This window comes from Mastomys coucha, unplaced genomic scaffold, assembly GCF_008632895.1.
Source record: "Mastomys coucha isolate ucsf_1 unplaced genomic scaffold, UCSF_Mcou_1 pScaffold5, whole genome shotgun sequence".
Classification (NCBI taxonomy): Eukaryota; Metazoa; Chordata; class Mammalia; order Rodentia; family Muridae; genus Mastomys; species Mastomys coucha.
The window spans coordinates 98,201,823-98,218,513 of NW_022196911.1; the positions used below are offsets into that span (position 1 = coordinate 98,201,823).

The 16,691-nt window shown below is 47.3% G+C and overlaps 1 protein-coding gene across 2 annotated transcripts; it reads right to left on the minus strand.

The window, feature by feature from the left end:
• Positions 1-169: 169 nt before the first annotated feature.
• Pyy (peptide YY) lies at positions 170-1,351 on the minus strand. Of its 2 annotated transcripts, none has more exons than XM_031352822.1 (4): positions 1,237-1,351; positions 656-840; positions 471-548; positions 170-363 (listed from the first exon to the last, which is right to left on the minus strand). In XM_031352822.1, the coding sequence occupies exons 2-4, from the start codon at positions 838-840 to the stop codon at positions 339-341; spliced, it is 288 nt and encodes a 95-aa protein (XP_031208682.1). In that variant the 5' UTR covers positions 1,237-1,351; the 3' UTR covers positions 170-338. The 2 variants fall into 2 exon arrangements, with proteins under 2 accessions (XP_031208682.1, XP_031208683.1); XM_031352823.1 differs by lacking the exon at positions 1,237-1,351 and adding an exon at positions 959-1,037 and having other exon boundaries at positions 179-363.
• Positions 1,352-16,691: the final 15,340 nt, after the last annotated feature.

Genomic DNA, 16,691 nt, shown 5'->3' on the forward strand with positions numbered 1-16,691 from the left:
CCCCGCTGAGATGAGGTGTCTATTCTGAACTCCCCGCCATGCCCTCTCCTTGTCCTCAGAGTCGTTTTCTTAGCTACCAGTCTTTCCTGGGGCTCCAGCAGCCACCTTACACACCCCTGACACCATCTCCACAAAAGTGAAAGGGACAGATATATAAACACTCGGGTATTTTGTGTTTAATTTGCCTTTTATTTAGGGACAGGGGAGATGAACACGCACAGCCCTCCAGCCTGGGTGTCCAGGACACTGAGATATGAAGTGTTCCCTCTTCTTAAACCAAACATGCAAGTGAAGTCAGTGTAGTTAGCTCATCTAGCAGGAGGCTTCGGGGAGAGTCTTCACCACTGGTCCAAACCTTCTGGCCTGCGGGAAGAAAAGGAAATGAATTAAAGGGGAGGGGCAGGGTTGTAAGTGATGGGGCCAGGCCACACTCCAGGGCATGCGTGGGGAGGGGTATTTTCTACCGAGACCTGAATGGGAGGTTCTCGCTGTCGTCTGTGAAGAGCAGTTTGGAGAACAGAGCTGCGGGGGCATCTCTTTTCCCATACCTAGGGGCGGGACCACAAAGGGGCGTGGTCAGGCCTCCAGGTGGAGCTGGGGAGAGGGAGCAACCCGGGAGGCTGGGGTCCACCCGCCTGCCCTCCCCTGTGCTCACCGCTGCCTGGTGACCAGGTTGAGGTAGTGGCGCAGGGAGGCATAGTAGCGGCTCAGCTCCTCCGGGGAGGCGTCTTCGCCCGGAGCCTCTGGTTTGGTGGGGTAGGCGTCCACCAGCACTCCCAGGCACACGAACAGAACTAGCAGCATTGCGACCATAATGGGCCAAGGCCTGCGTACCGCCATCTAGGAGGAAAGCATTGGTGGGTGGGCCATCCTGAGCCTCGATCCTCCACGGAGGGAGGCTGCGGCTGCCGTCGGGCCCACGTCTCAGTGATCTGTTTGTCCCAACCACAAGGCTCACCTAGTCTTCTCCCGCCTTGCACCATCTCTAGCCTCAGTTTCCCCATCAGTCAGACAGCCATAAGTCCTGTCTGCCTACCCACTCCCGCTGATACGCAAAGAGGTAGATAAGGGAAGAAAGCTGAGACACCCGAGTTCCCCAACCGGTTTCTCCATCTCGTCTCAGATAGACCCAGCCCACCCAACTCGCAAACACTCAGTCCCAGTTTCCAGCAACCCGACCTCGGTTTCCCCACAAAATATCACGATACCAGACCATTCCTGACCCCAGTCACTCACTACAGCTCCCGAAGCGAGATGAGCAGGAGGAGATGAAAGGAAGGCAGGAGAAGCTCGAGGGCTGGACAGCTACTGATCCCTGTGGCCTCTGCTCAGAGCTTCCCTGCGGGGCTTATATCCCACTTGGAAAGGGAGGGGGGAGTTCAGGGGAGGGGAGTGAGCAGGGGAGGGCTTGTCTCCTCCCTCCCTCCACCCCTGCCAATCGCTGACTTTACACCCAGTCAGTACGTGCTGTCTCTCCACCTCAGAAGGAGCTGGGGGGCAGTCCCATCTTCAGACTTGGGGGTCCTTCTGGAAGGGTGCCTTGCCCGAATCCGGTGTTCACCCTAGGGCTGCCACAAGGAACTGAATCTAGAGTTTGAATCTAGACTAACGGGGCAGAACCAGGAATTTGAGCCCATCTTCCTTGGCCTGTTCATAGAAGGGGATGGAGAGGAAATGCAGTTCTTTCCACCTGTGGGACCTGTGATCGCTCCTTTCAGGATGCAGCCCTGTGTGCTTCTGTTTGAAGAAGGTCCCAGGACTGACTGGACCTGTAGGGACGTCTTTTTTCTGCTGAAGGCAGAGATAGGAGCAGGGGTCCTCACCTCCCAACCTGGTTATGATGTTGTGAGGATGAGGCATCTCTCGCTGGACAGACATTCCGTTGTGCCCTTTCTCCATTGAAAGAGAGACAGGGAGGTAAAAAGCTAGTTCCCTTCACAGAAGCAGCTTCATCAGCTGCTTGTATATTTCAGTCCAGGACAGACGGACTCAGGACCAGCCAGCTACACTCCCCTGACAGCGTGCCCTCCTAAGTCAGAACCCCTTCTCTGACCAAGAGACCTTCAGGACATAAGTGTCTTTTGCAGCTGAGTGATGACCAAGGTGACCTGGTGCACTGCATTGTTTAAGCCCAACAGCCATCTTTGTCTAAACTCTGGGGCCCCGTGAGGAAAGACCTACAGAAAAGGGGCAACCACTAAGGATTATGAAGCATTTAGTTTGTGCTGTGTAACACATCAATCCCTGCACAATATTCAGAGTGTCCTAACAGTGAGAAAATGGAAATTCCGAGGGGTCATCCATGGCTCAAACGGGACTGGGGCAGACAAACCTGGGGAACAGCCTTCCCAGTGCTGACAGTGGACAGGCTGTGGCACCCCGAAGCCCAGAAGTTACACACAGGAGCAGGAGTAGATGCTGTCTGGAGCCACAGCCTACGCTGATTGGCGGAGGAGAAGAAGGACCCCAGACTGCCAGCCCCATGGAGGAAGAGCCCCATCAGACCTACCTGCTTAACCAAGAAGAGAGGGCCACAGGGAAGTACTCTGTAAAAGCCTTTCTAGGTCCTTCTCCCAGTCCTGCCAGACTCTCCACTACTTCCAGACCATGGAAACAGGAAGAACCATCTTGCCCAGGCCCCTAGTTCTGGGACAGCTCTTCCACTTTCCAGGACAGATGGATGTGGATGCTATTTTTAGAACTCACCTGAGATGGAGCATCCAGGGCTTCTTCAATCACCCTTTTTTATGGGTTCAGTCACCTGAACTCTCCGGAAATGGATCCTTATCAGCTAGCCAGGTCCCACTGGGGACAGGTCCTACCGGGGAACCTGTAACAGAACAAGAACCAGGCACCCTGCTGAACACGGAAGCACGGAAGAAATCAGAACAAGAAGATGACGTGTGCCCCAGCCTTGGAGAAAAGAAGGACACAGTTCTGCTTAGGGAACCTATATCTAGGGGTCAAGGTACAGCCTCGTCTTCCAAGGACCCTCATCTCAGGAGAGCCACATCCTTGGGGACTCCCAGTCTTAAAAGACCCGAGAACAGATACAGAGAGGCCAGCCAGTGTTCCGGGTGGAGAGGAGATAACAGAAGTACAAGAATTCTAGTCCTTTATGGAAAACCAAAGGCCATGGGATGATCAAGGCAGGTGCTTGGGAGAGGACAACCTGGGTGCCGGTTAGGGCAGATGTGATCACAGAGGCCGGGGTCTATATAGACAAGGACACTACAGGCTACAAGGGACAGAAGATGGGAATGAACATAGGTTCATAGGTTCATAGGTCCCTGAAGGGTCAGCTATGATGGTGAGGGGGTTGCAGGTGCACCAACCCAAGACAGAGACGAAGGAGCTTGTGAGAGGAACACAGAGGATCTGTCATGCCTGGATGCCCCTACTACCCTCTACCACCACCAAGCTGCCCCCTGCCCCAGCCTCCGGGAGTGCAAGGTTCAAGGAAAGAAGAAGAGCAGAAAGGGTGGAGAAGCCAGAGGATATAAAGGAAGGCCTAGATTCAGTGTATGAAAGCAAGCTGAGCCCAAGGAGGTCCCTCAGTGTGGACCAGAAACCAACCCCCCCCATCCTCACAAACCCTCTCTGTGCACCTTGGTATTCCCTCCAATTCCATGCCCCAATTACAGGACAAGCTTCCTATTCATTAATCACCACCCCCGCATCAAAGACTTAATTAATTGTTGATTAGTGGGGAGGATGTCTTGCCCTCGATCAATAGGCTTGGCTGGCCCCCACCGAGTGCCCCCCATCATCATTGACCGGTGACTCAGCCTCCACAAGACAAGTCTGCAACTGGGTACCGACACCTGTGAGGAGAAACTTCCAAAACAATTGTTACTGTGCACTCGAGGCCAGGACCAGCCTCCAACCTGTCCTGGAAGGACACAGGGACAGAATTGCTGGGATTCCACTGCTCTTCATCCTCAGACTGCATAATAAAACCAACCCAGGTCAGGGAGGTTAGAAAACTGGACCTCAGAAAACCACTTGCCTTGTCTAGTAATGTCAAATCCACTCATCCTAAGTGACTTGACTGTTGGTAACATATCAGTGGTCACCCAAACCCAGTATCTGCAACAGGAACCTCTGATACACAGGATATTGCCAATGACTCCTCCCCAAGCAAAGTCACAGACAGGAAAGAGTCATTCCTTACAGAGGTGGGTGCATAACACGTAATCCCAAGAGATCTCAAGTTCCAGGCCAGCCTGGGCTATATAATGTCTCTTTGTTTCAGAACAAAACAACAACAGAGAATGGGGGTGTAGCTCCAGTCTAGTTCTTACTTAGCATGCACAGAGAGAGCTCTGAGATTGATCCCCAACTTTGGTGGGAATCCCCACCACACATCTAGAACCCCAGCACTCCAGAGGTAGAAGCAAAACCAGAAGTTGAACATGTATCTTTGGCTATATCAAGCGCTTGAGGCTATCCTGGGATAAGTGAGACTATCTTAATCATGGCCACTAGTGCATAATGAATATGCACTATTGCATAATGAAGTGACCATGACCCAAGCAAGTTGGGGAGGAAAGGCTTCATTCAGCTCACACTTCCACATCACTGTTCATCTTCAAAGGACATCAGGACAGGAAATGAAGCAGGGCAAGAACCTGGAAGCAGGTGGTTGATGCAGAGGCCATGGAGGGGTGCTGCTTACTGGCTTGCTCCTCATGGATTACTCCTCCTGTTTTATTATAGGACCCAGGATCATCAGCCTAGGGATAGCTGGGCCAGCCTCCATCAATCACTAATTAAGAAAATGGCCTACAGATGTATCTTATGAAGGCATTTTCTCAATTGAGCTTCCCTCCTTTCAGTTGACTCTAGCTTGTGTAATGTTGACATAAAACTAGCCAGGACAGAGACCCTTTCTAGAAAGAATGAAAGGCCAGAGGTGGGGGGGAGGAAAGAAAAGGAAATCTGGTAAAATAGCTCAGCAGATAAAGGTATTTGCCACCAACCCTGAAGACCAGAGTTCAACCCAAGCCGACTTAGTCAGGGCGTGATCTGGTTGGTCTCAATTCCAATTCTTTCAAAATGTCCAAAGCCATCCCTACTGCCTGAAGAGACAGGCTGGTTCTCAGGAGATGGTGACTCATGCTCCAGGGTACAAGCCTCACCCTTGTGGATGATTGCCCTCATCTGGGAATGGTCCAGCAAGGCTCTGTTGTCCCAGGAAACCGAGGTAATGGCAGGAATGGAAGCTTTGGTTATCTCTGTGTCTTCCATTTAAGGGGGTGAGATAAATCTATAGACAGTCCTTGAGCGCTTAACATGTCTATGCAGAGTTGGGCGGGAATCTCCCCCAAAGTAAAAGACAAAGATACTGAATGAAAACAAAGATACCAGAGAGGGATAGGTGGTTTTTAAATGAGGTGGTTTCTAAGTACTTTTTAGAATGGAACTTTAACAAATCTAAAAACTTAATCCATTCCAATTTGTTGCTAAGAAAAAGTAGGCATGAGGGTGTGTGAGGGCTCTTCTGGAAAAGGCCATTGCTGTACAGGCCTGAGTCCCATCCCTGGAACCTACGTAAAGGTGGAAGGAAAGAATCAACTCCACAAAGCTGTCCTCTGACCACACATATACTAGGGCACATATATGCGTGCATGCATGCACACACACACACACACACACACACACACACACACACACCACATAACGCAAGTTAAAAAAGAAAATAGAAAAACACATTTGGCCTGTGGTAAGGTTTTTGTTTGTTTGTTTGTTTGCTTTGTTTTGTTTTTAGACTGGGTTTTATTATATAGTATGGCCCAGACCTCACAATGTAAATCAAGCTGGACTTAAAATCATACAAATGCACCTGTCTCTGCCTCCCAAGTGCTGGAATGAAAAGTGTGTGCCACCACACTCAGCAAATATCTTTTTTAAAAAAAGAAACAGGATTTAATTCAATTTCTGATTCTTCTTTTTTTTTAAGATTTATTTATTTATTTTATGTATATGAGTACACCATTGCTCTCTTCAGGCACACCAGAAGAGGGGGTCAGATCCCATTACAGATGGTTGTGAGCCACCATGTAGTTGCTGGGAATTGAACTCAGGACCTCTAGAAGAGCAGTTGGTGTTCTTAACTGCTGAGCCATCTCTCCAACCCTTCTGATTCTTTTATAAAAACCCTATGTGATAAACACAGCTGGAACCTGGGACCACTACATACAGACTCTCTGTGGGTTTCATAAGATTGCTGGTAGGTTTCTGGTAGAGAGACTTAGTAAAATGCTCTCTTCCCAGAAATCCCAGGTCAGGTGGCTGTATCTCTTAGAGATAGATCTGTATCTTTTATATATAGATCAAAGGTGGCCTGGCAACGTGGCTCAGAATGACAGTGTAGTCCCTGAATGATTTGTAGCAGACATCAATGCCAGCCAGCAGTAGCAGCAGCCGTAGCAGCTTCTTGGACCCGACAGCCGAGATAGTGCCTGTGTCTCTGGGGCCAGAGATGAGTCCCACCAGAACGGAGTCACAGTAGCCTGTCACCTCCATGGTCGGTGTGGGGTTTATCCACCCTGTTGCCCTGGCAGCCTCTCTGCTCTGAGACAAAGAAAAGCTTGACAGAGATGTGGCACCTCAGATGTCAGAGTCTACCCTTCTTGGAACACTTAACATCTAGACCAACGTGACCATTGCAGTCCCCGACAGTGACAAAAGCCTTGAACCTGGCGTGCTGATGAGCCTGGGATAGGGAACCAGGCCAGCCTTGAACCCATAGAGATATGCCCTCCTCTGCCTCCTGAGTGCTGTGATTAAAGGCATGAACCACCATCGCCCAGCCCTTGTCTTCAGTTTTACCTTTACAAGCCTCAGTTCCAGAGGCTACTGAAGCCCCTGTGAGGTCACTGCAGCCTCCAATCCTGCTGCTCACGCTGTGTCCACAAGGTCACCCTGGGCACTCTGCATGGGTGCCACCCTACATTTGGTGTTTTCCTGTGAAAGAGGCAATATATTTTTTTTTAATTTTGCTTTGTTTTGTTTTTAAGATTTAGAATAGGGCCGGGCAGTGGTGGCACACGCCTTTAATCCCAGCGCTTGGGAGGCAGAGGCAGGTGGATTTCTGAGTTTGAGGCCAGCCTGGTCTCCAGAGTGAGTTCCAGGACAGCCAGGGCTACACAGAGAAACCCTGTCTCGAAAAAAAAAAAAAAGGTTTAGAATAGGACACAAGCCGCAGCACACATGTGGAGGTCAGAGGAGTTGGTTAGCTCCATCCACCTTACTCTGAGGCTACAGCACAGCATGGGCATATGAGCGTCAGGCCAGTTCTCCCATCTGAACCGTCCATCTTGCTGTAGGGAACTGCTACTAGAATTACAGATATGTCCCTCTGGATTTTAGTGAATGTTCCAGGGCTTGGACTCAGGATGTCAGGCTTTCCTAAGGAACCCTCTCCCAGACCGAAACACGTCTTAGTGCTAAGTTTGTATGCTTTCCCAATGGGACGAGCCTTTCCTGTGTTGTAAAGCCACTTCCTTAGCTGTGAGAAAGATTCACTTAGAAAGAATTACTCCTCCTTAATAACTATTTACTAAGTAAATTACTAGACTACCTAGTGATTAAGTAATTGATAGTAAGAAAATTACTAAATTAATAGTAGAATTCATCTTCCTGGACAAACATTAAAATCTATTTATGAAATGTGGCAAAGTTGCACAGGATTGCCATTGTGCCTACCATCTCCCATCTTTTGAACTGAAGTTAAATGGACAGATGATGCCACAAGAATAAAATCAGTTGTCAAAATTGACGGAAGCAGTCAGCTTTCTTAGCAAAAGTACTCCTGATGGTTCTCCTAAACATGCAAGTCCTCATTCTGGAAAACAACAATTAGTTCCTTATAAAATGGTTAATGCACATTTTATAAAAATGTATATGAACTGATTTAGTTATCTCTGCTAGAAGATTTTAAAAATCATAGCTAAAAATTGAGACTTGATCACAGTCTTTCCACGGTGTACTGGCTGATTTTGTGTGTCAACTTGGCACAGGCTGGAGTTATCACAGAGAAAGGAGCTTCAGTTGGGGAAGTGCCTCCATGAGATCCAGCTATGGGGCATTTTCTCAATTAATGATCAAGGGGGTAGGGCCCCCTGTGGGTGTGCCATCCCTGGGCTGGTAGTCTTGGGTTCTATAAGAAAGCAAGCTGAGCAAGCCAGGGGAAGCAAGCCAGCAAGGAACATCCCTCCATGGCCTCTGCGTCAGCTCCTGCTTCCTGACCTGCTTGAGTTCCAGTCCTGACTTCCTTCAATGATGAACAGCAATGTGGAAGTAAGCTGAATAAATCCTTTCCTTCCCAATTTGCTTCTTGGCCATGATGTTTGTGCAGGAATAGAAGACCTGACTAAGACACATGGTGAATCTGCAGCAGGCAAAAGATTCACATGAAGTGGGAATTTCTGAAAACTCGTTACATCATAGGTTTTGATGAGGCACACAGGCAAGAGGATGTTTTGCTGAAGCAGACATAGACTAGGACACATGATGTTTAGAAAGAACATAACTATGACCCCACAGACAGCGGGAGAGGCTCTGGCGTTGTTTCGCTTGTGCATCACTGATCTTCGCTTGCTGTGACTTCGTAGAGAAGAACTCACCAAAGAGCTTCTCATGACACTTCAGCAGCTTCCTGCTGCTTCTGTGGACTCGAACAGACTGACAGAGCTTTGTGGTTTCTTCTGGACTAAACTGCCATTGGCGATTCATGCGAGGTGATTGCCAAGTGACTTGAACTACAGAATAGCCCTGAAGAACTATTTCTAAACAGGTCCACAACCCCCATTTCCTATTAACCTTTCTTTTCCACTAACTCTGGTGGGTGTTGGGCTATAAGGGAGGTTGAAGCCTTTAAGAGCCCTTATTAAAGTAGGTTTTGAAAAATCAAAGCCAATACTCACTCATCAAATTAAAAACAAATACATTTACTCCAGTTTTGTTTTGTTTGTTTGTTTGTTTTATTGGGGGGTTTTCGTTTTTGTTTTTTGTTTTTTGTTTTGTTTTGTTTTGTTTTTCGAGACAGGGTTTCTCTGTGTAGCCCTGGCTGTCCTGGAACTCACTCTGTAGACCAGGCTGGCCTCGAACTCAGAAATCTGCCTGCCTCTGCCTCCCAAGTTCTGGGATTAAAGGCATGTGTCACTACTGCCTGGCTTTTACTCCAGTTTTTAATTGGGAAGGGACCTATTTTATCTCTTCCAGAAGTGGGCCTGGAGAGGTGAGCAGTGATGGAGAGATGGCCAGTGATGGAGAGATGAGCAGTAATGGAGAGATGGCCAGTGATGGAGAGATGGCCAGTGATGGAGAGATAGCCAGTGATGGAGAGATGGCCAGTGATGGAGAGATGAGCAGTGATGGAGAGATTGCCAGTGATGGAGAGATGGCCAGTGATGGAGAGATGGCCAGTGATGGAGAGATGGCCAGTGATGGAGAGATGGCCAGTGATGGAGAGATGGCCAGTGATGGAGAGTACTTGCTGCCTTTGCAGAAGACTTGGGTTCGAGTCCCAGCACCCTCATGGTGGCTCACAGCCATTCATACTCCAGTTCCAAGGGATCCTGTGCCCTTTCCCGACCTCTGTGGTCAGTGGCAAGTATGTGGTGTGCATGCATATATACATACATATATACATGTGTGCATGCATACATACATACATACATATATACATGTGTGCATGCATACATACATATATACATGTGTGCATGCATACATACATACATATATACATGTGTGCATGCAGGCAAAACACCCATACACATTTTTTAAAATCTAATAAAATGAATAAATAAATCTTCCGAAAGAAACTCCATTTTGAGGGGCACTTCTAGATTTAACCAAAAAACAATAGAATTTCTCCCTGCTAGTAAAAGGAAGAATATTAGCTTGTTTCAATGAATTGACTTACTGGGTTGTTATTGATATTAGAAAAGATGAAATACAACAAACTCCTGGACACAGCTGTCTAGCTGCTCCAGCTGCTTATCTCTCCTATCACTACATCATCTGGCCTGATGACCTCCTGCCCTACAGTATGGGGCTTAGCCACACCTGTCAAGTGCACAAAGTCCTACTTACCAGAGTAACCTGATGAACTCACATTCCAGATGTTATAACCTACTGTACTAGCTGGTTTCATATCAACTTGACACAGCTGGAGTTATCACAGAGAAAGGAGCTTCAGTTGAGATCCAACTGTAAGGCATTTTCTCAATTAGTGATAAGGGGGGTAAGGCCTCTTGTGGGTGGTGCCATCCCTGGGCTGATAGTCTTGGGTTCTATAAGACAGCAGGCTGAGCAAGCCAGGGGAAGCAAGCCAGTAAAGAACATCCCTCCATGGCCTCTGCATCAGCTCCTGCTTCCTGACCTGCTTGAGTTCCAGTCCTGACTTCCTTTGGTGATAAACAGCAATGTGGAAGTGTAAGCTGAATAAATTCTTTCCTCCCCAAGTTACTTCCTGGTCATGATGTTTGTGCAGGAATAGAAACCCTGACTAAGACACCTACTATCAATGCTTGCCACACTCAGACTTCCATATACCCTGGAACATCTGCTGGACTGCCTCCCTCCTTTCCTCCCCACCTCCCTTCCTTCCTGCCTCTCCCTTTTTTCTGTCTCTCTCTTCCTCTTTCTGTCTTTCTCCCTCTTTCTCTCTTTCTCTCTTTCTCTCTTTCTTTCTTTCTCTCTTTCTTTCTTTCTTTCTTTCTTTCTTTCTTTCTTTCTTTCTTTCTTTCTTTCTTCCAGACAGGGTTTCACTGTGTAGATCAGCCTAGCCTCCAATCCACAGAGAGCACCAGCCTCTATCTCAAGATTGATGAGATTAAAGGCATGCCCCACCATACTCAGCTTTAATTGACTCTTATTAGTGATACTCAAACATTTTGAGCTAACCATTTTTCTCTAAATCATACAAAACCAACCAGTGCCAATGACAACAGTGTTCTTGGTGTTTCCATTTAAAAAATCATAATAATAAAATGCTAGAGCTAAGAGGGCCGGCACTGTGGGTGGGAATGTGAGACTAGGAACTCTAAAACACACTGGATTTGCTGAAAATAAGGGAGACATGACTTAGAACAGGATTCATGTTGTTGTTTTAGAGAATATAGAGGGCCGACAAGATGGTTCAGCAAGTAAAGGTGTCTACGGCCAAGCCGGATGACCTGAGTTTGATTTTCCAGACTCCCAGGCTAGAAGGAGAAAACCAACTCCCACAAGTTGTCCTTCAACAATAATGTGACACATGTACCCCCACACACATATGTGTGCACACAAGCACACACCCATGCATGCACACATCATGCATGTGTACACATACAAACAAGTAAATCATTTTTAGAAGTTAGATCATGGGGCATAGAGTATCCTTGGCCTCCACAGGCACAAAGTGCTCAGCCAACAGAGGTGATCTTGAGTGACATTCTAAGAAAAACAGAAGCCACACCTATGTTGAAGAGTCTAAGAGACTGATTGACTGATTATGTGAACTGGAGTTCCCAGGAAAAAGCCACACCTCAGCTAAGGGCTGTACGGGCAGGGCTGGCTGGTGGATGGGTCGTTGTGGATGGGCCCACCAATGTGTTTGGATGCAGGACTTTCCTTTGTTCTCCAACCACAAAAATATCCTAAAACCACATCGGAATACATTATTTGGGACAACCTAAATTGACACACATCCCTGAGCCACCGGCACTCATGCTTCACAGGAATCAATCATCTCTCTCTGTCTGCAAGGTGATTATAAGAGCTTCAGGCTACAGAGCTAGAACGTTGAAGATCCACAGTCAAAATGAGCTTGGTCTGATTTCACTCCCCTGGGTTGCCCACCCCTGGATGTGACCTAACACTCTTAAACATCAGGTAAAACCATGGGGATGTATTCTATTTATTTATTTATTTATTTATGGACAGAGTCTCACTATGCAGCCTTAGCTGGCTGGAACCTCATCATGCAGAGCAGGCTGTCTCAGGCTCACTGAGATCTGTCCGTCCCTGCCTAGCGCTGGGATTGAAGGTGTGTGCCACCATGCCAGAGGACAGGTGCTGTCTTATTTATTTCTTTGTTTTGTTTTCACAGTGCAGGGCCATGGCCAGGGCCCAAGACCTTAGGAATGATAGACAAATGTTTGACTGCTGAGCCAAACACCAGCTCCAAGAAATGCCATCGTTTAAAAAGCAATAGGAAAGGGGAGGTAGAGACTGGAGAGATGGCTCATCTGTTAAAAGCATCTGCTGCTCTTGCAGAGGACTCGTGTTCAGTTCTCAGCACCCACACGGCTTCTCACAACCACTTGTAGCTCCAGCTCAAGGGGCTCTGACACTCTCTTCTGGCCTCCTCAGATACCACAGGTAGGTGGCGTGCGTTGAAACACACACATGCACACACATACACACACATAAATAAAATAAAGATATGGCATTAAAATGAGGGGCTGGAGCCGGGTAGTGGTGGTGCACGCCTATAATCCCAGCATTTGGGAGGCAGGGGCAGGCAGATTTCTGAGTTCAAGGCCAGCCTGGTCTACAGAGTGAGTTCCAGGACAGCCAGGACTACACAGAGAAACCCTGTCTTGAAAAACCAAAAAGAAAAAAGAAAATGAGGGGCTGGAGAGATGCTAAGTGATTCAGAACTGATTCAGAACACTTACGATTTCCAGCAACCACAAGATAGCTTACCACCATTTGGAGATTCACTTCCAAGGGATCCAGCTCTCTCCTTTAACCTCTGTAGGCATTAGTCATGTGCACAGTACCCATTCATACATACTCATGGACCTGCCATCAAAACACTCATACACACAAAACTAAAGTTTAAAAAAAGAATTTTAAAGTAAAAGATTAGGCCTAGTAGCACTCGACTGTGATCCCTGGCACTTGAGAGGCAGAGGCAGGAGAATTACTGAAAGTCAAGACCAGCCTGGTCTACATAGTGATGTCGAGGCTCTCAAGGGCTTCATAAGGCCCCCTGATCCGATGTGATGAAGAATCACACCTAGGAGGATGCTGCAATGGTGACTAGTGACAGAGCTACTGTAATATGCTTGCCAATGATGACGCAGGGCAGGGCAGGGGCGGGGGTGGGGGTGGGTACTGCAAAGAGGATGGCTGTTCAAGAAAATTACTTCTGCAACCTTCTAAAATGAAAAATGGTCTTCTAAAACCAAATGCATGTATGTATGGCCCAGAAATCCAGGGTTACTTGTCTTTGAGATGTGAATGCATATGTCCACACAAAAACCCAAGCATAGCTGTTTGCAGCATCTCTGACTGCCAAAGCCTTCCAACGAGGACTGAATAAAGTATGACACAAACGGGGCTATCTGCTTTTGGTCATAATAAGAAATGAACTATTGATATTCAGAACAAATTGGGTTACTCTCGAAAGATGATTAGGCCGCATGAAAACGAAGCCTGTCTCGGAAGAGTACATCCTGCATATAATTCCTTTACATGACATTTGTCAAAAGATAAAACTAAAGTGATAGAAAACAGATTTGTAGTTACCAAAAATAAAGAGTGGAGAGATGATACTCTTGTTTCGAGTCATGAAGATAATTCAGTCCATTTGAGAATCCCTGCCTAGAGCTAGAGAGATGGCTCATCTGTTACAAGCACTGGCTGCACTTCCAAAGGACCTGGATTTGATTCCCAGCACCCTCATTGTGGCTCACAACCATCTATAACTCCAGTTCTAGGATATCTGGCGCCCTCTTCTGGCCTCCACAGGCACTGCACACACATGGTGCCCAGATGTACAGGGTTGCAAATCCTCTATAAATGTAAAATTTAAAATGTAGGGGCTGGAGAGGTGGCTCAGAAGTGAGAGCACTGGCTGCTCTTTCAGAGGTCCTAAGTTCAATTCCCAGCAAGCACATGGTGGTTCACAACCATCTAATATGGAATCTGACGCCCTCTTCTGATATGCAGACAGAACACTTGTGTACATAATAAATAAATAAAGCTTTCTTTTAAAAGTAAATAAATAGCTTGGACATAGTGGTACACGCCTTTAATCTCAGCACTTGGGAGGCAGAGACAGGCAGATTTTTGAGTTCAAGGCCAGCCTGGTCTACAGAATGAGTTCCAGGACAGCCAGGGCTACACAGAGAAACCCTGTCTCGAAAAAAAAAAAGAAAAGAAAAAAGAAAAAAGAAAGAAAGAAAAAGAAAAGAAAAGAAAAATCAAAATCAAAACAAAACAAAACAAAATATAGGTAGAGTTATTTCAAAAGTGTTCAGAATGGTATCTGAAAGCCAGTAATCCTTCAAAAAGTGCCTTTTTAGTCAGGGATTAATTCTTAGTTTCCTAGCTATCCTTCTCTAGTGGTAAACAAAGCACTTAGCAGGCATCCTGGGTGCTGCTTAAAGATTTTGGCCTTCACTGGGGTCTGAATCCTCCACAGGGTCACAACCTAGGTGACGGTTCTGTGCAAGCCGAGGGGTAGCAAAGTCAGATCGTGGTGGACAGCCCTTACCCACCATCCCCAGTGCAGAGGAGGGTGAGGGGGTGAACTGCAGGACAAGGCTGGCATGACTTATGGAGTTGAGTGGAAATGCAGGGCAGTTGGGCAGACCCGGGGGCCCAGGAAAAACTTATCGAATGTTCAGAGCCTACCCCAGCTTGGAGTCAGGCTTCAGGGATAGATAAAATGTTCTCTAGGGGGGAACAAGACGGCTCAGTGGTTAAGGAGTTTGTTCAAGAGCCTGATACCCTGAGCTCAAGACCTAGAGCCCACAAGGTAGAAGGAGAAAACCAGTATCACAAAACTGTCCTGGAGCTGGGCAGTGGTGGCACACACCTTTAATCCCAGCACTTGGGAGGCAGAGGCAGGCAGATTTCTGAGTTTGAGGCCAGCCTGGTCTACAGAGTGAGTTCCAGGACAGCCAGGGCTACACAGAGAAACCCTGTCTCGAAAAAAAACCAAACTGTCCTCTAACCTCTGTGTGGATGGCAGGGCGTGTGCCCATCTTTACACACACACACACACACACACACACACACACACACACCACACACTAATAATAATGACGATGATGATGATGGTGATGGTGATGATGATGATGATGATGACGACAACAACTACTTCAAACCCTGCCTCTCTCCCTTACCAGGTCGCTGTGGCCTGAGCCTGGTAGCATCCCTGGTAGCATCTTCAGCCTCCAGTTTGCTCTCTGTGATAGACAGTCAAAGTGCCTAAATAGTTCTGAGTGACTATTTAATCGTGCGTAATGCCTGTCCGCGTGCCTCCCTGTTCCAGCCCATCCTGAGTGACCTCAGCTTCACACTCCATTGTTTACAGTGCAGAGATAGGCAGGATGTATCTAAATGTGAACAGCAAGTTTCTTTTGTTGTCTTTAAAGGTGCTGAGAATAGAAGCCAGGCCTAAGTTGCTCAACCCAGAAGCCCTAGCCCCACCACCACATTGGCTCCGTTTTATTTTGCGGGGAATTTAATAGACAGTTGCTGAGATGTGGGGGAGTCACCTCACCTTTCTTTCTTTCATACATAGTTTTCATTTTTCTACAGCAAATACAGATTACCTTGATAATTAAAAATAAATGGAAGCCAGGCATGGTGATGCACACCTTTAATCCCAGCACTCAAGAGGCAGGGGCAGGTGGATCTCTCCAAGTTCAAGGTAAACCTGGTCTACACAGGGAGGTCCAGGCCAGCCCAGGCTACATAGCAATACTTTGTCTCAAAAGTAAATAAATAACATAAAAATAAATGGAAATGGCGCCTGGATTTGTAGTTCAGTTGGTGCAGCAGTTGCCTAGTATGCATGAAGCTCTGGGTTCCGCCCCACCACCACATAAACCAGTCATGGTGACACATGATTGTAATCCCAGCTCTCAGGAGGTGAAGGTAGAAGGCTCGGACTCTCGAGCATATCATCAGCTATATACTGAGTTTGGGGATAGCCTGGGATTCATGAGATCCTGAGATAGATAGATAGATAGATAGATAGATAGATAGATAGATAGATAGATAGATAGATAGATAGATGAGCATCTAATTATTGCTCAAGCTGCAGAGATGACTCAGGACACCAGACACATACATGACACATATTCATACACACAGGCAAAACATCCATACCCATAAGATAAAATAAATAAATCTTAAACAGAGAGATGGCCAGGCAGTGGTAGCACAAGCCTTTAATCCCAGCAGCACTTGGGAGGTAGAGGCAGGCAGATTTCTGAGTTCGAGGCCAGCCTGGTCTACAAGAGTAAGTTCCAGGACAGCCAGGGCTACACAGAGAAACCCTGTCTCAAAACAAACAAACAAACAAAAAACCAGGGGGATGGGCTGAGTCGTGTCAAGGCATCCCGGCAGCCTCTGGCAGCCTCTGAGCCATGTCACAGCACATCTCCCTGTGTCCACGGGGTGTCAGGAGATATTTTGCTGACTGCCTTGCTGAAGTCCAGATGCAGGACTTTCCAGCGCCCTGACCTCGGGCCACATAATCCCATCAGCACGGAAATCAGATCAAGCCAGAGTGATGTGTTTTTTACCATCTCTGACCCTTTGTTTTCATAATACCTCAAGCCCAAGGGCTGTGCAAAGGGTGTGGACTCCGGGGTCTCACTGTTCTGGGTGCGAACTCACACGCAATTGTCACTGCGTGACTCTGGACAAGTTGTCTGACTTCTCTGAGCCTTATC